This window comes from Dermacentor albipictus, chromosome 6, assembly GCF_038994185.2.
Source record: "Dermacentor albipictus isolate Rhodes 1998 colony chromosome 6, USDA_Dalb.pri_finalv2, whole genome shotgun sequence".
In the NCBI taxonomy this organism is placed as follows: domain Eukaryota; kingdom Metazoa; phylum Arthropoda; class Arachnida; order Ixodida; family Ixodidae; genus Dermacentor; species Dermacentor albipictus.
In genome coordinates, this window is record NC_091826.1 from 22275560 (window position 1) to 22299185 (window position 23626).

A 23626-nucleotide genomic window follows, 5' to 3' on the forward strand; every position below is an offset into this window, starting at 1 on the left:
TGGCAATGTTCTGCGTTGCGCCACTCGCCTTTCAACAGGCAAGAAGACTGGGATGAAGCCGTCAAGAGCGACGACCTCCAAGTCCAGCTTCGGGCTGTCCTAAGGGCCTGCGACAGGGCTGAAGATCACGGTCTTCCGCCCCCGGCGCGGGTGCGGCCCGCGACTACGACAACGTAGTCCCTTCGGACCAATTAAAGTTTCTTGTCTGTCTGTCTGTCTGTCGATCTGTGCGTTCGTCTGTCTGTCTGTCTGTCTGTCGATCTGTGCGTTCGTCTGTCTGTGCGTTCGTCTGTCTGTGCGTTCGTCTGTCTGTGCGTTCGTCTGTCTGTGCGTTCGTCTGTCCGTGCGTTCGTCTGTCCGTCCGTCCGTCCGTCCGTCCGTCCGTCCGTCCGTCCGTCCGTCCGTCCGTCTGTCTGTCTGTGCGTTCGTCTGTCCGTCCGTCCGTCCGTCCGTCCGTCCATCTGTCTGTCTGTCTGTCTGTCCGTCCGTCTGTCTGTCTGTGTGTACACGGCGCCTCTACAGGATGGTGGCAAGGGCGGCCGACGCGGCGCCAGAGCCCAATTTTCCGGCGCACTTTTCATTCACCGCTCCCGTGAGTTGTGAAAGCGGGGAGAGGAGGCGGGAAGGGAGGGCGCATTCCACCAGCCCACGGTGGTCTTCTCGCGCAACCCTTTGGTGGCGCCGCCGCATGCAGGTGTGGGCGATCCTTTGCTCGAAAGGCACCGAGACCACGCGACCGAGACGGCGAGGCTGCCTGCCAGCACGACAGTTTCGTCACCACCGCCGTGTGTCTCGGCATCGCCCCATAGGATATAGTGCGAGCGCTGGACGCCTTAATCACACACTATATCATAATATATTGCTTACTATTGCGCCCTGGTAAAGGAGCTCTGATGAGAAGCACGATAGTGGGCGACAGCCCTAAGAGTATATAAAGCAAATCCACCGCTGTCCAAGCTTACATGAACGCGCCAGTAAATTATGCTCGCTCAATTTTTTTCGCGACGTAAGGGCGACGGAGAGAACTATGGAAAAAAAACTATATATGGCGATGTTTGCGACTACGAGGAGAAGGCGACCAAAGCTAACCTACAGTAACGTTGGAGCTAATATATAGAAACGTAATTCGTCTTTCAAGTCGGTTCTCACTGCCGTTACGCAGCCAAGTGCTAAACGCAGCATATCCTCGGAGGTTGTGAAAGTATAAGCGCCTCCCCGCGTTTAATTCTTGTCGCGAAAACCGCTTTTTTGGCCGCAGTCGGCCGACTGCGCCGAGACGCTCCTACGTATACGGCCACTCGTGGTCAATGTCGCGCGCGCGAGCTAGCCCATAAAAAAAAAAAAAAAAACTCTGCGACTTTTGAAAGCGATTGGCATTCTTTGGGAACTCCACGCGCTTTTCGGTATGTCCGTATCTAACCTATTTCACGACAACACGGGGGCCGTATGTGTCCGAATAAACAACATGCATGGGCCATTGGGTGTGTACAACTGAGCATGTGACACTAGTCACTCTGTGTGTGTTTGTGTGTGTGTGTGCGCGCGCGAGAGAGAACATTCTTGGCCAATCCTCCAGAACTGCTATGTGCCTTTCGACATGGAGTGTCTGGGTAGACAAGCAGGACAAGAAGCAAGAAGTGAACAAAGTCGGCAACAGAAAACGGAAATATATAAGCTACAGATAAGTTAAAAAGTCGGCATCGAAAGCAGCCGAGTGCGGTAGAAGTGAACAGAACTGGACCAGAACGTGCATTGAGAGTGAGGAACGTTGAGGTATACAGAGAATTGAAGACGTCGGTTACGGTTACAACGAAAAAAAAAAAACAATCAGCTATACACAGAATTGAAGAAATCGTCAATACGGAGTGTCACGCGACACTGCTTCAACGTTAATCGGCCGGATAAACGCCCACATTCATCGTGAGACAAGTTCTGCTTTCTTTTCTTTTCTTTTTCTTTTTTGATACGCAAGTCAGGCCTCGCATGCCGGCTACACTCTACATGAACTAAACAGTGCCAGAGTAATTAATACTGGTTGGGGTGCTAGTTGGTGCATGTTTCCAGAAGAGGGTTATAGCGCCGAAAAAACACAACACACAGCAAGCGTGACGGGACAGGCGCCTGTCCCGTCTCGCTTGCTGTGTGTTGTGTTTTTTCGGCGCTACAACCCTCTTCTGTAAACAGTGCCACTGTGCGGAGTCGGGACACCCAGCGCAGCCCCTTCGCTCCTGGACGCGTTCACGCGCATGCGCTCTCGAGCGCCTCTGCTATGGAACTATGTTAAACATATGCGGCGATCGTTATAACAGATACAGCTATAGTGGGTGGCTCGACAAGATGTCGTCAAATTCGCCAAGACACAGAAGGTGAGGAAGAAGCTCTGCAGGTATACAAAACGAAGCACGCGTAAAAAAAAGGAAAAAGAAAAGAAGAAAATTGCCAGTAAGCTATTCACGACAACCTCGTTCTGCACGTACTACACGTGCACGCGACCCCAAAGCAACGCGACGCAGTGCACATCCATAGCGAACGAACGAACGAACCGGGCAACGCAGATAGCGTCTGCCAATAAATTAGACAACATAAACGAGTATAAACAGGAAGGAAGGATGGAGGGGGGGGGGGGGGGGTTGTCTCTGGCATGCCGGCCAGACCAGAGGTTAAACGGAGTCACGCAAGACAGCCTCGCCCGCAGCGCTGCCAGATCGAGGCGACAATGCGAGATAGCATGTGACACAACGCCAATGTCTTCCGGCCCCGATAAGGGCGAAGAGGGACGCGCGCTCGAGCGTTATCTGGCGTGTACACGCGCGTGCGCGACTGGCCCGAACTCCTTCCCCCCACTGCGCCCCCCCCCCCCCGCCGCGGCTGCCAAACCCGTCCCCACCGCGAAGACGAGACCGACGATGCCGTGGGCCGCAGAATCTGCAGGCAGCGTTGGCGACGTCACGCAGAGGACGCGAAGCACAGTTTCCCACACAAATTACGAGAGAGAGAGAGAGAGAGAGAGAGATCAGGCCCCGAGATCGCGAAACTGCCATATAGGAATTATGGGTGCACGGTGCATTTTGTTTGTTTGAGCGACACGTTCACTGTCACCTGTCCAACTTCCAAAATTCACTCCTACGGCAACGAAAAAAAAAGAAGAAGGAACGTATCTGTAACAAAAGTTGCTGCAACATCTGTATTTATTTTTGTCCTGTATATAGTTCATTTATTAGTGGGCACATATGTTAACAAGCGGACCTCCTGCTAAGACCCTCGAAAGAGTTTTTCGGGTACTCACGGTATGAAGATAGGATGTTATTGCGTACGTTTAAGAAACAAACAAAATCTGACTGATTGAAATGGCTGACTGGTGGATTTGCCTAATCTTCACGCCCGTGCCTCCACGTAAGATGCTACGTGAGATTCGTAAGATGCTCTTACGAGGTTGTTTATTAGGCCTTATCTTTCTATACTTCCAAGAAAGTGTATGCTTTTATAAACGTAGCAACGGGACACAGGAGTCTGCGCGCATCCATAGTCTGTTACGAATTGTTGGCACTTGCAACTCGACACTTTCTCCAAAGCGACAAATCTGCAGTGTGACTACAAGCCGTCTGAATTATACATAGCCAGGCATTAACGTCAGAGTTCCCGCTTGTAAATTTTGTAGAAGAAGATATATGTGACGCCGACGACGAGCTACAGTGTTTCCGTGAAATGCTACGGGAGCCGTACAACAGGTTTTGGGTGGAGAACTTTCCAAAAAACCGCACGCGGGCGCGTTGGGCCGCGATAAGGCACGGGCTCGGAGGCGTGAAATATGGGGTTTAGAGAAAGCTTTAAAGAGAGAAAGAAAGTAAAATGTCGCACGACCCAAGAAGTATGGTCGGCTGAACCGGCGCGACCACAGAGAGCCACACAGGAAGACGTCAAGGAAGCCAAGTTCGTGCACTGAACAGCTTTACGACAACGCAGCACGACGCGGACATGCATGGTTACCAGGGCCGCTCGATGCTCTTGCATTCATTTGTCTCTTGCACTCTCTCTCTTGCGCAGCGACGCAGGCGCGCAGATACTACCTCCCCCCTTCCACACACGCACCTAGCAATACAGTTAAACCTCGTTATAACGAAGTGGTATATAAAAGATAGTGAATTTAGCGAAGTGAGATTCCCTCTTGTAATCCCCATAAATACTGATAGTGCGGTACATGCAATAATGGATATGACGAAGTAATGGATATAACGAGGTAAATCTGACTCACCCTCTAACTTCGTTATAACGAGGTTTTTACAGTACTGTGCTCAAAACAGTACCAGCTAGAAGTGCCAGTAGTCCGTACTCGCTCTATAGAGAGAGAGCACAGACTACTGGTACCGAACTACTGATATGTCGAACTGGTAAAATGAACTACTGGTTATATACATTACTTCGTCAAATCCATTATTGTATGCGCCTCACTATCGATATTTATGGGGATTTCAGCAGTCCCCATCTCACTTGCTTCGTTAAATTCACTATTCCCTAACATATCGTTCCGTTATAACGAGGTCTGACTGCATTCCAAGGTGCGTGTGTGGAAGACGGGGGAGGGGGGGGGGGTGTAGTGTCTGCGCGCCAGCGTCGCTGTGCAAGCCGGCGGCGCGTTTAGCAGCGGAACAATAATTAACGAAATCCAACAAGGCCCTCTTATTTGTTTTAAGGAGGAAGCCGCGCGAGAGTAAGCGAAGCTGTTTCGAAAAACAAGGTGGATCGGTTGACACGAGCTGGTACACTACAACGCTCGTTAATTGACACGCTACGGCTTTGTGCCCATCGGTATAGAACGCTCTCTTGATTAATTCAGCGCATTACGTACATAGGAATATTCTGAAATAAGTGACAGCATATACACAATGTATGATGGCGTAAGCATCACTGTTATCCTTGACGAAAAACAGTATACAGACGCGCTAGCCAATTACGTTCGCTCATTGTCGTGACGTCACAGCGGAGACGAGCGTTTTTCAATATCGGCTCCGTCTTCCGGTAACTACAGGTTTCGGAGCGCAGAGGCACAGTTCACAAGGGATTTGTGGGCGGAGCCTGTGTTGCATTCGTATTAGCCCAACACGGCAAGCAGCACAACGTTCTGAACCACATATGGGAACGCTTATAGAGAACAAGACATTCCGCGAAGCATATATATATAGCTGTCGTGGTTGGCGCTTGCCGTCGACCTGTATATACCGTCGAGAGTTTTGTTCTCTCTTTCCGTCCCAGCATCCGTCGTACGATCACGTTTCGTAGGGCGGACGACGGGTCCCTGTCGTCGTGACGTCACCGATTCGTCCGCTGTGGGAATCCGCCACAAGCTGCGTTCACGAGGGAGAATGGCTAAACAATCCCTGTCGCGTACACTCTATAATGGCACATTCAGGTGGTAGTTATGTCGAATACTTTTGCCCGTAAGCGCAGTACAAAAGAGAATAGCACAGAAAAAAACCGTCGTTTCTTGCTCCTAAATATTTTGACTAGCGTCAGGCTATGCTAGGTGATAATATAGGGCGTCACTCGTAAGCAAACATTAAACAGTAAACACAAGAAACCAAAAAAAGTAAACTTGCGAGTATTTCCTTTCTTTAACGCTGCGAGCCCGGTACTTCCAAGTCACGAACGGCATGCGCGTTATCAGCGTGACACAGCATTCTCGACAGCAAAGTAGCGAGCGCTGAGTTTTCAGCAAAAGGCTATGCTAGGTGATACTATAGGGCGTCACTCGTAAGCAAACATTAAACCGTAAACACAAGAAACCAAAAAAGTAAACTTGCGAGCATTTCCTTTCTTTAACGGTGCGAGCCCGGTACTTCCAAGTCACGAACGGCATGCGCGTTATCAGCGTGACACAGCATTCTCGACAGAAAAGTAGCGAGCGCTGAGTTTTCAGCAAAGGAAACGCAAGCAAGGTAGATGACGATTATTGTTCTGGGACAAATACACACCCCAAAGGGTGCAACCGTTTTAAGAGTGTAAGAAAAGTTTACACCCTTTGGAGGGTATATTTGCGACACAACAATAATCGTCATCTGTCTTGCCCGCATTTCCTTTCATGAAAACGCTGCGCTCGTTACTTTCCTGTCGAGAATGCTCTGTCATCCTGAAAACGCGCATGCCGTTCATGACTTGGAAGTACCGGGCTCGCAGCGTTAATTCGTCATCTGTAGCAAAAACTTTTTTTTTTTATTGCGCCATAATTACGGAAATGGAAAATCGGGGAGGCGCCACCTGTTTATTACAGACTACGGCACCCCTCGCGCGACGTCAGCACTGGCTGATTCACGGAGAGCGGCAGAGCGGAGGCGTCACGTGGGCATCGCGTCAACTCGTCCGTTTTGGAGCGGCAGATTCAAATAGACCGAGCCAGCAGCGGAGCTTGCGGCTAGCTCGGTCAGCTTCGGTTGCAATTTCCTGCGCCACGGAAATCGCATAACGGCGCAACGGAAAAGCTACGATAGACCTCTAGACGAACGACCTGTCGACCTAACTAGAGGCCCGATGCATTTTCTTTTTAGTGTCCCTTTAAAGTGTGCCAGCCGCGTCGTCGTACACCCCCCTCTCTCTCGACGTAGTGCCGGTGTCAACACCAGCGGCATGTAGGGGCTTTAGCGACATGGCTGTGTGCAACGCCGGCGTCCCCATAGCCGCGGGCTTCCTTTGATGAGCGGAGATTGGAGATGAGCCATCGCTTCCCGCTCTCGCGACGTCGCACCACCACTCTCTCTCTCTCTCTCTCTGCTCTCCACGTGACCCTGGCGGACGAATGAGCGGGCTTCTTTTCTTTTCTTTTTGGTCCTTTTCGCAGAACGGCGCGAGCACGGACTTCGCAGGCGAGCGCCAGCCTTGAAACGAGCTAAAGGGTGCGCCTCTCGTCAGCCTCCACAATCGCGCGTAGGAAAAAATAAACGGCAGCAAAGAAGAAGAAAAGAAGAAGAGAACTCATAACCAGGGACACCCGACAGAAATAGGTATACACACTTTCTAAATTGACGAACGTTACGCATCATCGCGTTTAGATTGCGCGAGCAAGGCGAAAGAAATTAGCTTCGAGGCAGATCTGTTCAACACGTCGTCTTTCCTTTTTCTTTTCTTTTTTCCGCGAACCACAAAAGAGAGAATGGAATAGACTACCCCATATTCTAGCGACTGTTACGAGCGGCGACTTACCCGCTTTTTTTTTTTAATGCAAACGAGTTCTCGTTCACGTCACTCTTTCGTTAAGCATAACGAAACTAACGAGTGATTATTTTTCTTCTTAAGTGTCTGCAAGCAGCACATTCCAACGAAACAAGAGTCTCGGGTGACGCGCGGGATCCCTCGACAGCGACTCGAGTATCCGGCACACGACGTTCCCCGTCTCCTCTCCCCCTCCTCCGCGCTCTGTATACCCCCGAGTAACAACAACGCAGCATGGCAGCCAAAAGAGGAACGCCGAGAGTGCACTACGAAGACCCCCAGCTGAGAAGGGCACTTCCGGCCTACAAATCCCTGTAGCGTTAGAAGAAAGAAAGAAAGAAAGAAAGAAAGAAAGAAAGAAGGAAAGAAAGAAAGAAAGGAAGAAAGAAAGGAAGAAAGAAAGGAAGGAAGGAAGAAAGAAAAGAAAGGAAGAAAGGAATGAAGGATCGAGAGGAAAGAAATGCGAGAAGGCAAGAAAACGACCGAACGGAGACGAACGCGTCGCAACGAACTATAGCGACGACGAAGCGAGAATAAAGAAAGAAAGAAAAGAAAAAGAAGGGAGGGAAAAAAGCATCAAGCTCCCAAGCCTCTCCTGTCAGCTCGGCGCCGCGTCACTTAACTACGACAGCGCGCATGCCGCTACGCCGCGCGCAATTCGATGTAACGAAATTCGTTATAACCGTATATACCCAGCAACGCGTCGCAAGAGGTAATGTTTTGTTAATACATTCTCATACAATACTATGACAAGGAGCGAGAGCACAAAAAAAAGAAAGAACTGAGGAGCTCATCTTTTTTTTTTCTTGTAACAACCATATCTCGCAACATAACAGACAACGAAGCCAAAGAAAACATCGGGGAAGGTAATTCAATGTAAACATATAAACAAGATAAATGACGTGAATGGAGATGAAAGCGGAAGAAAACATAACATATCGCAGGTGGGACTAAGAGTCGGAAGGAGAGCCGGGCCAGCGCCCTAATTCACCGGACCTGTGTGCCAAGTCCCAGCTTCGTCCGAGTATCACAGAGGACTTAATGCGCAGAGAGAGAGAGAGAGAGATTTATAACTATATTTTGGGGTTTTTAGGTGCCGAAACCAAGATTCGATTATGAGGCATGCCGTGGCGGGGGACTCCGGAAATTTGGACCACCTAGGGTTCTTTAACGCGCACCTAAATCTATGAGAGGGAGTGGGAGATGTTGGACTAACTGCACGACTGGCTACTGTGCACTGAGGAACGGGGAGGAAAGACGATGAGAAAAGAAAGGCCATGTAAAATGAATCCGTCCTTACGAACACGGACGAAGGCGCCTCATGGAGCATTCAGTCTTCCGTATACAGTTCCCACACTTCAAGCGCGCACCAGCAGGCATTTCAAAGCAAATGTTCAGCGGTAAAGGCACGAGCTCACTCCAGCTCGATTCGCTGTGTCTTTATCTAATTCCGCTAAGCCTAGCATCGCTCCAGGGGAGGGACGTCCTCGGTTCTGCTCGGCTTCATCGGTCCCGTAACGACATTCCACTCACGACGCCGTCGCTGTGCCGGAGCCAAGACAAGGGGCAGACCCCCCGATGAATGCAACCACTCGTGCCTGACGCGCGCGCGCGCCAGGCTCTCTCAAGAGAGGGGAAACAGGTTTACCCCACGTGTACCGTACTCACTCCTGCGACCATCGGAAAGAAGCGCGCACCGACGACACACTGCGTGAGTTACATACGCACACAGACACGGCGGCACTTGGCCGGTCCTTCCTGGCGCGTTCGCGGAAGCCAGCGTCATCTCAAGCGGAGAACTTCGGCGACGTCAGGCTTCGTCACCGCGGCGGATCGCTCCGAAAACAACAGAAAGTACGATCCCAGGCCGCATTTGAGCACGGAACAGAGCCGCATTGAATCATTCCGCCCCGCACACACGCACAAAAAGCAATTTATAAGCATACTGTAGCACAAGGATTATCGCGTTACCGCACGGCTGATTGGTACGAAAAAAGTTGTACGGTGGTGGTGATTATATATATATATATATATATATATATATATAGCTGTGGCACCGTCTCGTGGTAACCATGCTGGCACTGCGCATGCGCATACACTCGCCGATAACGCAGATGGTTACCACGAGACGGTGCCGCAGCTATGCTCCGTCTCACAGCTCAGCAGTCGTTTGCAGCGCTGCCGAAAGTGCGAAGCGTACACAGGCCATATCCTTGCGCAGTGGAAGATATAGTTCCGGGCGTAACTGCCGGATTGAAATGACAGGATTTGAGATTTTTTTGTGTGTGTTTTCTTCTTGTGATTGGTGCGCCATACGTCACGGCGACGTGTGATATTTTAGGTCCTTTGCGCATGCACGTCGCATGCAGCGAATTCAGCAGCCGCTGAGCAGACAACACGGCGCGGATGAACACACACATCGAGGGACATTTGGCCATTCCTATTGGCTAAGAAGTCCTGCAAGCTTTAAAGTTTGAATAACAGCGCAAGGACAGCAGGGCGGACAGGAGAGAGAACAGATGGCTTTGTTCTCTTTGTTTTTCTATGTTCTCTTCTGTCCCCTCTGCTGTCCTTGCGCTGTTATTCAAACTTTAGAGCGTGTTTTACCAACAAGCCCAATCCTACACCCCTCTTAATTGAGTCATGCAAGCTTGCGCTGTGTTGCGAACGACTTCTGAGATGGCGTACAGTTGTCGGCGGCCACGCGCGCCCGTGTTAACGTGTATGTGTTACGCATACGCAAATCCTCAATCTCACAATCTTTGGGGACTCCGTCGTCTTACTCCATACACAGTAACGGCAGAAATACGAGTAACGAATACAATGGATGGCGTCGCACAGTCGCCATCGGCGCCACGGTTTAGTCGCGTAATTAAACACCGAAAGAAAAATAAAGGAGGGGGAGATAGAAATAGAGAGAGCGAAAGTTCGATCCTCTTTCTTCTTTCCACTAATAATCAACCTTCCTGCACGAAATCGGTTGGACTGAAGTACAGACACCTTATAAATTATAACACTAATGTATGTACTAAGACACTATAACACAATGCACAAAGACGCAAATTCAGCTCTGAGAGTTCAATTTGAGGTAATCTTGCGGCAACGTCGAGGTTGATGAATACTGTTGACTCCAGTTGAATCGGCCCTTGGGGCACCGCGAGTTTGGTAGAATTATCATCCGAAAGGTCGAATTAACAAGCACCAGCAAAATGAACAAATATCAAAAAGAACAAACAAAATCAAGAATTCTTTCCCCGTTGGTTATGGGAGTCACAAGAGTGCTTTCTTTTTTCACGCCGTATTTCTCGTCAATCCTATTTCCTCGTTAAAACACCGTTCTGTAACCACCCTGAAGAACTTTCTTGACTTTGATGGACAGCACTGTGTCATTGCCGCGCTTCACCATGCTGAAGGCGGACGGAGAAGGCCGCTGAATGCACAGGTACGAGGCGAAACAAGAGCGCAAATTGCTGTCTCGATCCACGGGCGGAAGGACAGTCGGTCACTAAAATATAAAGACAGCTTACGCTTACAGGAAGCATTAGCGCCGTCTGCTAAATATCTTGCGTTTTCAAGCTTTTAGCGACCGCTGAAGGGGTCACCGGTGGATGTCGAATTAACCTATGCGGCTTGCTTTCGCGGTCAGCCTAAAAGGATGGCTTTCCCAATTCCATAGCCGTGGTACGGTACCTCGCAGGAACTTTCGGGTGCGTTCGAATTAAGCGAGGTGTCGAATTAACCGAGGTGAGATTATAACGGGAGTCCCGACTATAATGGAAAAAAATGACGCCACACTTCCATTTTCTTGAATTTTGGCGAGCAACCTCTGCATCAGTAGGCCAGACGTCACGGATTTCAAAGGATGCCTTTTTTTTTTTACTGTTGGGCTCAGTGCCGTAAATTGCCATGTTTAGTGACGGACGGGGTCTAAATCCATTACGTGACGGAGTGCTGGCAGTTTGCCAAGCCTATACTCTCTCTCTCTCTCTCTCTCTCTCTGTGTGTGTGCGTGTGTATGTGTCTACTGAGTGAGTGACTGCGTGCGTGTTGTATAAGGGTTCATCCATGCTTCTGCACTCTGCTTTTTGAGATGTCATTAAAGTAGGGCATTCAGGCTGCAGCGGATACTGCATACCGCTACAGCCCTGCTTCCGAGTCGCATTTCCGCAATTCATTTTCTTTTTTTTTTTGTGCGCGCGCCGCTAATTAAGACGGTTCGCTCGTTTCCGCAAGAAAGTGGCCTGCGACCTAAAAACGCGCCGTATGCGCACATAGCGTTGCAAGCTTTGAACCTCGCTCTCACACAACGATCAACCGTCGGACGGAAATTTGGGGCCCGTGCAGTCGCAGAGACGGCCGCTCAGCTATATTTTGGTTGCTATCTGCGCGAAGACAGAAAACAAGGTCAACACAAGAGCAGTTGTGGAATAAAATGAATAAAAAATAAAAAGGGGGTATGTTCGAGCTGTCGAACTTTTCTTTTTTGAGTATGGTGCAGTTAGTACACCCATAGTCATTTACTGTTACAATCACGATCAGCCCTTATCATCACCATCCTAATTTATGTCTACTACAGGTCAAAGTCCCTCGCTCCCTCTATCCCTTTCCACAGTGGCCTCTCAACTGCCCCTATGTTGAGTCAGACCCGATTCCGTGCAGCTTGCAAATTTCCTCATCTCTCGCGCTACCTAACAGAGCTTGCCAACCTTAAAATTCGAAATATACTACACTCGAAGCCAAAAACACTAAAGCTTAGTTTAAAAATACTAAAAAGAAGTGCTTCAATACTCGCTATGTTAACTGCTCGTGCGTCAGTGTCGTCTGCCGCAGGCATCTGCGCCCCAGGTGTTCCGGTATCCCGTAAACTGTGACATGTTTATGCACAAAACCCTCTACTCGCCATTGAAGCCCGTGCCTGATAAGGTTCCAGTCTCCGCTAAACTCGTGGGCAACTTTCTGTGGCTGCAAGGTCGGAGCTTCTGCACATGTGTTACCGCGCAAAGTAGTCCGCCAACGTTTGACAGTGCTTTTGGCTGCTCGGAACAGACGCCGAGTCGACGCAGCTTCCACGGGGGGACGGTTTCGCGTTTGCTATATAGACGCGGAAGGGAGAAGTCGCAAAATAACTAAGCTTTTACATTCAGCGGTGTGTTCCCGTCTTATTTAACTGTCGCTAACAAGGTGTTTACGTTTTCTCTTCCCCAGATTAAACTGGCGTAGATGAAAGAGCGGGACTCTTTTCAGAAGCGCTCTCACTTGTGCGTGCCTTGCCTCCTTAACTTCCCCTTCATAGCCACAGAAAGCTGTGCGCGAGTATAGCACCAAGCGTGACGGAGTTAGATGAGGACACACACCGCGGACTTGCCTACAAAACTCGTGGCTGAGTGGTAGCGTCTCCGTCTCACACTCCGGAGACCCTGGTTCGATTCCCACCCAGCCCATCTTGCAAGTTGTTTTTTTATTCATGAAGTGACTGCCGGGATTTATCGCTCACGGCCAACGCTGCCGACGCCGACGACACCGGCTTTTCTGCGACACGAGCTCATTAACGCTGTCGCGTTAAAAATCACTCTACTTAACCTCACAAATTGTTTGCAGCACTGCCCAAGGTACACGAGGCGTACACGGGTAATATTTTTGTGCAGCAGTATCCTTGCGCTCCCGGCGCAACTGTGAAATTATTGGCGGGATTTGAGAGTTTTGTGTTTGCTTGGTACATGATGCGATACAAGCGATACGTGTGCGCCGCGAATCACACTGTGACGGTGGACAGACGACACGGATGACGGTAGACGGACGAACATATCTCGAGGGGGCGTTCGGCCTTCGTATTGGCTAAGGAGTCTCGCAGCTTCCCCAGTGCTGCGAAGGCTGCAAGCGACTTGTGAGATGGAGCATACATTATATAGAGGGAACTCTGACGTTAAGGCGTGACCGAGTGTCTATTTAGTATACCCCCTTCGTCATTAACCAACCAGACCAATTCAGCACACTTCTACGTGAACTGCAAGAATCGCGGTTCAGCCAGCAAGGTAATGACTGTTAGTACACTGTTTAAAAAAAACGTGGAGGAGGGGGGGGGGAGATTACTGAAAGTGACGGGACATATCTTGGCAGGTCTACTTCCAAGCATTTGACCGTCAAAGGAACGGCAGACCGTCAGTTCATCAGCTCTATACACCACGACGTATTCTTCACGGTAGACAATCGAATCGCGTTATCACAAGCAAATTGTTTTCTTTCTCTTGTGGTATTCGCCGGTCTCCTTCCCTCTCCTCCTTGTTCACGGTGATAGAAACGATGCTGTCAGTATGACGCTGGTCGCTTGTCAAAAATGATAAAAAAGGGCATGACCGTTATATCGACGGTTGCATTTTTCTTCCTTTTCTTTTACACCCGCCGTGGTTGCTCAGTGGCTATGGTGTTGGGCTGCTGAGCACGAGGTCGCGGGATCGAATCCCGGCCACGGCGGCCGCATTTCGATGGGGGCGAAATACGAAAACGCCCGTGTACTTAGATTTAGGTGCACGTTAAAGAACCCCAGGTGGTCGAAATTTCCGGAGTCCTCCACTACGGCGTGCCTCATAATCAGAAAGTGGTTTTGGCACGTAAAACCCCATAATGTAATGTATGTTCCCTTTCTTTTACGGTATAAGTGGGCTTGCCCAAACTCCGGCGACACTTTTGGCTTCGAACGACTTTGCAAGAAAACATTGCCTCGACAAATGCAACAATGCGCAATGATTACGCACACTGGTGCAGAGACTAATTGCCTCACTGCAGGCACGTACCCAGGGGGGGGGGGGGGGGGGGGTCGGGGGGCCCGGGCCCCCCCCCCCCCCCCCGAAATCAAGTGGCATACCCCCACCCACGCCACCACTCCTCACACATTCCTAAAGCGCCACCACATCAATGTTGAGATTCGCAGCTGTTCATCGGTCAGCATTATGCTGCCTTTTTCACTCCTTTTAGATGGCGGTAGTTATCGGCATCTCTTGCAATGTGAAGGACAGTTTTCTCGTAGATTCCGCAACCGCGCGATTAACTCGACATGCGTTCAGTTGTCACCATCTATTCAACCGTCACGCGCATAGCTGTTGCTTTTGTTAGTTCAACCTTCTTTGTTTAGGCTGATACTGGGACCAGGAGAGGGATGCGGCTGTTACTCAGCTGGTCTGTACTGTCATGGAACGAGTTATCCCTTTGCTTCATTGTTTCCTTGAGTTACGGCTCACCGCGACGCTGGCAGATGCCCGGAACCATATACACGTGATATGGGTTAGATAAGGTGGGAAATAAAATAATGTGAAAGAGCGTCCTTCATGAAACCCTGCAGTAAACCTTAAACCCATAAGCAAGATGACTGTCGCCCGTTATCTCGTCTGTTTTTCCCTAACTGTATAGCACTTTTCGTGCAAAATTGGCAACCGGAAACAAACATCGCAAGGAGTTGAGAAATTAAGCGATCTACTAAGGGAGAGAGCCAAGGCAACAACCAAACTGCAAGCAAAAGCGAATAATAAAAAAGTTGACCGTTGTTTATGAGAATATTTATGGATCAACATCTCTTTATTTAAAAAGGAAGTAGAGAAAACGTCGCTGGAAGAGGAGAACAATTACTTGTTTTGAATGACGCTTCCACAGTTATTGGTCGAACCGCCTCACGTAGCCACTTCTCTGCTGTGCTTATGTGGGTGTTTTTCTAACCTTTCGTAGTGAGCGCAGTACGTCCAGAATCGCAGAGTTCTGCGCTCTACGTGGCTGTATGGGACTGGCGGCCGCACAGCGTTACGCAATTTGCGGAACTGTCAAAACTGATCAATAAGGCGAAAATAACTGATATTCGAAACTATAACATGAGAAAGACTGAACAAGCCGTAAAAAACGAACGCAGCCTGAAATCAATAAAAAAGAAAACTGGCATAGGACAAACCATGATGATGATAAACCACTAAAAGATAAGAAGGATAATATCATCAGCAATCTCGAAGATATAGTAAAAGCAGCGGAAAAATTCTAAGCTGACCTGTATACAGTACCAAGAGGAGTCATGATAGTTCACTTACAAACAGTAATGAACAGGATACAGAAACTCTCCTATAACTAGCGATGAGGTCAGAAGGGCCCTGCAAGACATGAAACGATGAAGAGCGGGAGGATAAGGTGGAATAACAGTCGATTTAATCAAAGATGGAGGAGACATAATGCTTGGAAAACTGGCGGCTCTTTGTACGAAGTGTCTATCGACTGCAAGAGTCCCAGAAAACTGGAAGAATGCAGACATTATACTAATCCACAAAAAAGGAGACGTTAAAGAATTGAACAATTATGGGACCACAGCTTGCTCCCAGTATTGTATAAAATATTTACCAAAATAATCTCCAATAGAATAAGGTTAACACTGGATTTTGTCAACCAAGGGAACAGGCTGGCTTCAGGAAGAGATACTTTACATTGGATCACATCCATGTCATCAATCAGGTTATCGCGAAATCTGCAGAGTACAATAAGTCTTTCTATGTGGCTTATATAGATTACGAAAAAGCATTTGATTCAGTAGAGATACCAGCAATAGTACAGGCACTATGTAATGAAGGAGTACAGAACGCTTACGTTAAAGTCTTGGAAAATATTACTACATGCGTGAGGTATTTGGTTGTTTGAACGAGGCGCGTATGCGCCATCATTCCAGAAATGAGGAGAGAGAACGAACTGGGCCGCGCTGTGAATCTAACCGGTCAGCGCTGCAACCGTTGTTCTAAATATAATCTGTAAATAGTTTCTCGTCTTACTGACTCGTCTTTCGCGTTAGAATATCTACAGAGGTTCTACAGCTACCTTAATTCTACACAAGAAAAGCAGGGAGATACCTATAGAGAAAGGGGTCAGACAGACAGGGAGACACAATTTCTCCAAAGCTATTTTCTACGTGCTTAGAAGAATTCAAGCTATTAAACTGGGAAGGCTTAGGAGTAAAGATCGACGGCAAATATCTCAGCAACCTTCGGTTTGCCGATGACATTGTTCTATTCAACAACAATGCAGATGAGTTACAACAAATGATTGGAGACCTTAACAGAGAGAGTGTAAGAGTGGGATTGGATATTATTATGCAGAAGATGAAGATAATGATAAATAGCCGGGAAAAGGTACAAGAGATCAGGATGGTCAGTCGGCCACTAGAGACTGTGAAGGAGTACGTTTACCTAGGTCAATTAATCAGAGGGAACCCTGATCATGAGAAGGAAATTCACAGAAGAATAAAAATAGGTTGGATCGCATACGGCAGACATTTCCAGCTCCTGACTGGAAGCTTACCATTATTATTGAAAAGTAAGGTGTGCAATCAGTGCATTTTACCAGTGCAATATGTCCAGTGCCAATGCATTTGCCAGTGCATTTCCCAGTGCATTTTGCCAGTGCATATGTGGCAGAGACTTGAGAGCAAGTGAAGGGCCACGCAAAGAGCGATCGAACGAAGATTGCTAGGCATAACGTTAAGAGAGAAAGAGAGTGGTTTGGATCAGAGAGGGAACGGGTATAGACGATATTCTAATTGACATCAAGAGGAAAAAATGTAGCTGGGCAGGTCATGTAATGCGCCGGTTAGATAACCATTGGACCATTAGGTTACAGAATGGGTACCAAGAGAAGGGAAACGCAATCGAGGACGACAAAACACTAGGTGGAGCGATGAAATTAGGAAATTCGCGAGCGCTAGTTGGAATCGATTGGCGCAGGACAGGGGTAATTGGAGATCGCAGGGAGAGTGGACCTGCAGTGGACATAAAACAGGATGATGATGATGATGATGATGATGATGATGATGGAGGTGGTGGCCCCCCCCGAAAAAAAAATCTTGGGTACGTGCCTGCCTCACTGTGTTTAGAAAGCTACGAGTGCCTGGAAATTTATAAAGGTAAAACGTAATAAATGACGTCACAAGAACGCTTTGAGGCCGCACGCGCACGAAGATAAAACAAATCTTTAGAAAATATGCAGCGCCTCAGAAAGACGAGGACGGTAGCCTGGGTAACGACACGGACGTCATCTCGTCCTTGTCTTTCTGTACGCGGCGCCGCATTTTTAAGCATTACGAGCGAACTCGCCCAACAATAAGTTTTCTTTTTGGTCAAACAAATCCACGAACTAACCGTCATTCCCACGGTAGTACCCATGGTAGTACGCATGGGTAGTTTTTTTTTTATCAAACAAATCCATCAACTAACCGTCATTCCCACGGTAGTACCCATGGGTAGTTTTTTTTATCAAACAAATCCATGAACTAATCGTCATTCCCGCGGTAGTACCTATCGTAGTATCCATACGTAGTACCCATGCGTGGTACCACGGGTATTTATCAAACAAATCCACGAACTAACCGTCCTTCCCACGGTAGTACCCATGGTAGTACGCATGGGTAGCTTTTTTTTTTTATCAAACAAATCCATCAACTAACCGTCATTCCCACGGTAGTACCCATGGGTAGTTTTTTTTATCAAACAAATCCATGAACTAATCGTCATTCCCGCGGTAGTACCTATCGTAGTATCCATACGTAGTACCCATGCGTGGTACCACGGGTATTTATCAAACAAATCCATGAACTAACCGTCATTCCCACGGTAGTACCCATGCGTAGTACCCGTGGCAGCTCAATTATCGCGGCGCGCAGATGTTCCCTCTAGCAGTTCTTTTCCAGGAAACTCCACGGCACGAACAGCCACGCGAACCCCGACGGTCATCACCAGGGGCACGATCTCTTATTTCGGCACGCAGCCCAGCGGCGTGCCGCTACAGCGTCGTGGTGCAGTCGTCGGGGTCGCGTCGTGCGACCTGCCAGAGAGCGCGAAAGACGAAGAAAGACCTTCTCTCCTCTCCAGAAATAAAAAGAGAACGCGCGACTCGTATCGACGACGCACTTGGGGCGGGCGGGCAGGCAGGCATCGGGCGACCCCGCCGCTCCGCTCGGAAGACAATGGTTGCGCCGAAAATAACGATGGGATAACGGCGTGCGCAGGCTGCTACCGCGCGCGGACAGGGCCAGTGGCCGCACTTGCCCGTCGGCGCACAAATGACCACCGCTGCCTCGCGGAGAGGCCAGGCCAGCGCGACGACCCCTCGTCGCGAGCCGGCCGCCGAACAATGAACAACGGCACAATCGACGACGACGACGTGTGGAGCGTCCGCTCGGCGGGCGACCGGCCGCCGACGCCGGTATCACGGTCCGGCGTCCAATCGCGCGTTCGTACGAAGAAATGAATGAATGAATGAATGAATGAATGAATGAATGAATGAATGAATGAAGGATGGCCGCCGACGCCGGTATCACGGTCCAGCGTCCAAACGCGCATTTGTACGAAGAAATGAATGAATGAATGAAGGAAGGAAGGAAGGAAGGAAGGAAGGAAGGAAGGAAGGAACCAACCAACGAATGAGCAAGGCAACGACTCAATGAAGGGAGGGATCAAGGAAACGCGCATCTGTGCGGAGAAATTAATGAATGAAGGAAAGAAGGAAGGAACAAAGGCAGGAACCAACGAATGGGCAAAGCAACGAGTCAATAAAGGGAAGGAGCAAGAAAACGCGTATTTGTACGAAGAAATGAATAAGTGAAGGAAAGATGGAAGGAAGCAAGGAAGGAACCAACAAATGAGCAAAGGAATGAATCAATGAAGGGAGGGAGCATGGAAACGCGCCTTTGAACGAAGCAATGAATGAATGAATTAAGGAAAGACGGAAGGAGGAAAGGAACGAACGAATGAGCAAAGCAACGAATCAATGAAGGAAGAGAGGGAGCAAGGAAACTTTGTGCGGAGAGGCTCTGTACAGTTTTTTTTTTTTGTAGAGCAAGTCCAAAGCAGCACTCAAATCATATTTCAAGTGCAGCGTGCTTTCTGGCGCAGCATGAATTACGAAGTTTCACTCCTCAAGTATCGCACCGGAATCTCGGCGCCATGTATACCGCAGTGCAACGTGGCGAATATCGGACAAAACCTCGACTTAACGAAGCCCATTTCTACGAAATCTTCGATGTAACGAAGTGCTTTCCATTCCCCGACAGATGTTCTTCACAGAGACAAAGATCAAAGCAACGAAGTGAACGTACATCCCTCCTTTTAGCCGAGCCACCGCTACGATTAGCAATTACAACAACTTTCTATACTATAGTTACCGTCTATACCGACGAACACGTATGTTTGTCGACACTTCAGGGCGGGTCAGTTCAAGTGAATCAATTTTCGGCGCTGCACGCTAAGGAGGCCGGTACGTGTGTTACGTAACATCAAAGACATAAAGCGTCTTAAGAGACGTATGTATCCGCACAATTATTGTCTGAATTTTAAAAAATGAGAACAACCATATTTGACAGACACACTACTCCTTTTTCTTTCAAATTCCCGTTCTCCACCTCGACTTCCTGCAGCAGGAATAGAAACCCCCGCAAGCGAAATTTTAAGAAAGAAAAAAAGAAAGAAACTGAAGCACGAAGTTAACAAATATGTGACTCAGAAACAAAAACAGATATTACTTTTCTGTAATATTTTTTTTACAGCATCCGAAGAGGCCAAGTGTGATGCATGAGCTTATAGGTTACACGAAATTATTACAATCTTTACAGGTTTTTTTTTAGATCAATGTTGTCCGCTATATGTATCAATATGTACAGTGTACATAATGTTCATATTGTTCTAGAGTTTCAAATTCGAAGCTTCAGCTTCCTTAAATGTTTCTTCAAAAACACTTTTATTAAATAAACAACGACATAAATGGCTAATCTACGGCCTCAGCAGAATTTATCCTTTTCCTCCTTAGATGCAACAAACAGCATTAGCATCGGTGCCCTGGATGATAAGGCTTCCACGTACTTAGATGGAAGCTCCTCAGGTATGCAGCTTCGTCGTAATTTTGGACTATAATAGTACTGTGGTCAGAATTCATTTAATTGTTCGTGCCCATTAAGAAACATTATACTAGATCAGTCCTCCATCTATTGCCAATCTCGAGGAGCCGATAGACGTATGCGGACGCGATGACCGAAATGTTGATTTATCGCCCGTTGACCACGCTAACTAGATAAAACCAGACGCCTCTCCCAACCACACACACGCATAAAAAAAATAGAACTCGCTCCCACAGCACATGCTAATGAGAGGGGCTTGTTAAACCGGCTGTTTCCACTTTCTCACAAGCCTTCGGCTATGTTATCTAATATACATTTATGCAAATATAATCAGTAACCAAGGTGTCAACACCTGGCGCACGTTTCGCGTCCATTTCATAGTTTGTTGCTTTCCTTCCATAGATGTCTTTTTTTTATTTCGATTGATAGTACATTTGCATTCTTTGGGAGGAAAATATTACTTAAGAATAAAAAGGCCGAATTTTGCTTTTTTTTTTTATACAGGTGTTCAGCATTAACCTGAAGTCCTCCACTACATTCGGGAACTTGGGATATCAAAACCAGTGATCAAAACCCATCGATCAATCTGTTCCTTAGGTAATAATAATAATATTTGGGGTTTTACGTGCCAAAACCACTTTCTGATTATGAGGCACGCCGTAGTGGAGGACTCCGGAAATTTTGACCACCTGGGGTTCTTTAACGTGCACCTAAATCTAAGCACACGGGTGTTTTCGCATTTCGCCCCCATCGAAATGCGGCCGCCGTGGCCGGGATTCGATCCCGCGACCTCGTGCTCAGCAGCCCTGTTCCTTAGGTAGGCTAGTGATGATGGTAGACTGAACACACAGTAAAAATACAGCGCACATATACACCTTGGCAGGATCGACTCTCGTGCTTGGAGTGTACTAGAAGAATTCAGTACAAGCTCCTCCCACAAATTTGTATTGTGCCTACACTGTCTACCTCCGCGCTCAAAAACATAGTTCCCGAGAGACGTCGACACGGAGGAAGGAAACTAAGGAGAGGCCCTGACGTCACTCTTTGTGAAGCAAAAGTGAAGCCGGAAGTTGGCGTTGCTCATGGCGATGCTCCGCCTTTTGTGCCACCCTCCTCTCTTGTTTACATCTTTCGCGAAACCACGCCGCGCTGCGCGTGGTTTCGCGCGCGGAGCGCGCGCGCTCGCTCAACATCCGGCAGAGCACGGTGCAGGTAACACAGCGCAACAAGACACGGTGACTAACGCAAACCCGCCCACACAGCGCCTTTGACACGGCGCGAAACCTACCAGAGCAACACGTGCGAGCGCTCAAAACCATAACAACGCCGCCATTGTGGCACAAAAGGCGTGGCCATACAGCAAAAAAAATAAAAAAGCAGCAAAAAAATGAGAACCTTATTCGTCATTTCCGCCACACTTTTCTTCTAGCGCGCGGAGGGGGTAGGGCCTCTCCTTAGTTTCCTTCCTCCGTGGACGTCGATATCGAAAGTTCGGCTCCGTGACGTGACGTCACGGTAATGAGCGATCGTAAATGGCTCGCGCATTTATACAAATTATCTTTTGAATTGGACAGCGGTATATTTGCAACTGCCTTTCAGGTTGTCACCGACAGTTGGTCCTAATTGCTGGAACAGACCCAAACACAAAACAGCGCTAATTCTTGTCTATTTTGCAGTTGCGTCTGCACCGGCATTTTTGTGCTGTACCCCAATACCCCAATAGCGCAACATTTGGGCTGAAGCAAAATATACCGGTTTGTCGCTATCTATCTAGCACGTTTCACGCAGGCCAACTAGCAGACGACTTGAAGACGACCCAGAGCGGGACGCCGGCACAGTCTTCGTTGTAAGGCCGGAAACCGGCAGCAGACAGCAGCAGGCGACAGCCGTGACAACTCGGGAGTGTAGCAGCAGCCGAGATCCCAACGGGACCATCGCGCGCCCAGCGGGGGCAGAACGCCGCCGCCGGAAAAGCTAAAGTGGACAAAGAAATTTGCGAGCGCCCCACATATCCTAGAATACGCTGCACCTGCCGAGAGAAATGCCGCGGACACGAGCGCCGGAAAAAAAGAGGTCACGACGCGACGACGCACGTTTAGGATGTATCCGATAAGATCTGTCGTTTTATTTTACTGTCTCGGTGGAGCGCATCGTTTAGTTCGAAGGAGTCCGTGCCTGACAACCCTTGGGCCTTTGCAACCAAGGTGCAGCCGCGGCGACATTCGTTTAATGTAATGTGTGCGTGTTGTGTATACAACCCCGCAATCATTCCGTACCCTTGTTTACAATCAACTCCGATGCAAAGCTAACGTCGCCTCAGTAAAGGCGTGAGCCGCGTAAAAGCTCTTTCGGTTACGCAAACCCATTTTGCTTTCAAAACGGAAATACGTGACGAAAACGGCACGCTCCTTCCTTTCGCTACGAACTGACAACCGCGAACGGACGGGGCACTGTTAGATGACGTCTTGTTATAAATGAGTTGTAACTTCACCAAATCGTTAAAGAATGGGGTTATAATTACCACGCTCCGCATTAGTGCGTGTTATGGTATGCGGGGATAGTGAAATACGAGCATGAATTAGGTAGCGGTGCGCGTTTTGCGAGTGATGCGCTGCGTCTGCTCCATCGGCTCACTAGACGCACCTCGGTCACTCCCACTAGAGGCAAAACCACAAGATGGGACACCGCGTTTTTGTCGTGCTTGCGTTAGATCGTAAATTTAGGCCAAACAGAGCTTCGCCCAGCATGACAGAGTCAAATCCCGGGGGAGCAACATCGCCACGCTTTCTCGCGCATAAACATGCCGTTATCAAAAGCAAGAGCGGAGTAGACGTTGAACCCGGGCGGCTCAAACAAACGACGCTCTGTGCCCCCTCATCGCGATTTGTCTGGGAGCAAGTGCGATCTCTCTTCGCTCAACCTCCCGTCTGGCAGCTCGTCGAAGCACACACGGCTTGGATTTCATCTCCGGCGGAGGAGTCCCGCCCACAGTCCCATTCTGTGCAGGGGACCTCTCCCCTGAAGGGGGGCTTGGCTGGCGTCGTGCTCAATGCGGTTTCATTACGGCATCCAAAGACGTCGTGCGGCCGATGTCCTACACCTACAAGGCCGAGTTGCGGCGCAGAACGGAAAATGCAGCAACGTGAAGCACTCGCAGGCGAACGCGTCGGAGCGCGCAAAAAACACGCGATTCTGTCACTTGTCTAAAGATGGTCTGGTTTACAGTGTTGGGGTTTCCGACAACCCAAGCCGCACGGTCAGTGTGATGATCACAGATTTTTGTCTCACCTCGGACAGACGGTCTTCTTCTTCTCGAGCGTCGAAAAGCGGCTCCCCGAGTCGGAGCTGGAGATGCTGTGTCCACGCGAGTGCATTCAGAGCATTTGGGAGGCTTTTTTTTATCAACCTCCACAACGTATCCGTACTAAGCACCCAATCCGTGCGGCTCCTCAAAGATGTCCACCAGCGCACATTAATCCCAGAGGACATTGCGGCGTGTTTCTCGTAGATAAAAACGCTATC

General features: G+C 48.8%; 1 protein-coding gene across 1 annotated transcript in view; it reads right to left on the bottom strand.

Moving 5' to 3' along the window:
* The window catches only part of Fak (protein tyrosine kinase 2 Fak), an 83761-nt gene extending 60185 nt beyond the window's left edge, over nucleotides 1-23576 (bottom strand). Inside the window, exon 1 of the mRNA XM_070540094.1 lies at nucleotides 23393-23576. Coding sequence (XP_070396195.1) covers nucleotides 23393-23478 — 86 coding nt within the window. The 5' untranslated portion in view covers nucleotides 23479-23576. The remainder of the gene's footprint in view (nucleotides 1-23392) is intronic.
* Between the last annotated feature and the right edge of the window lie 50 nt (nucleotides 23577-23626).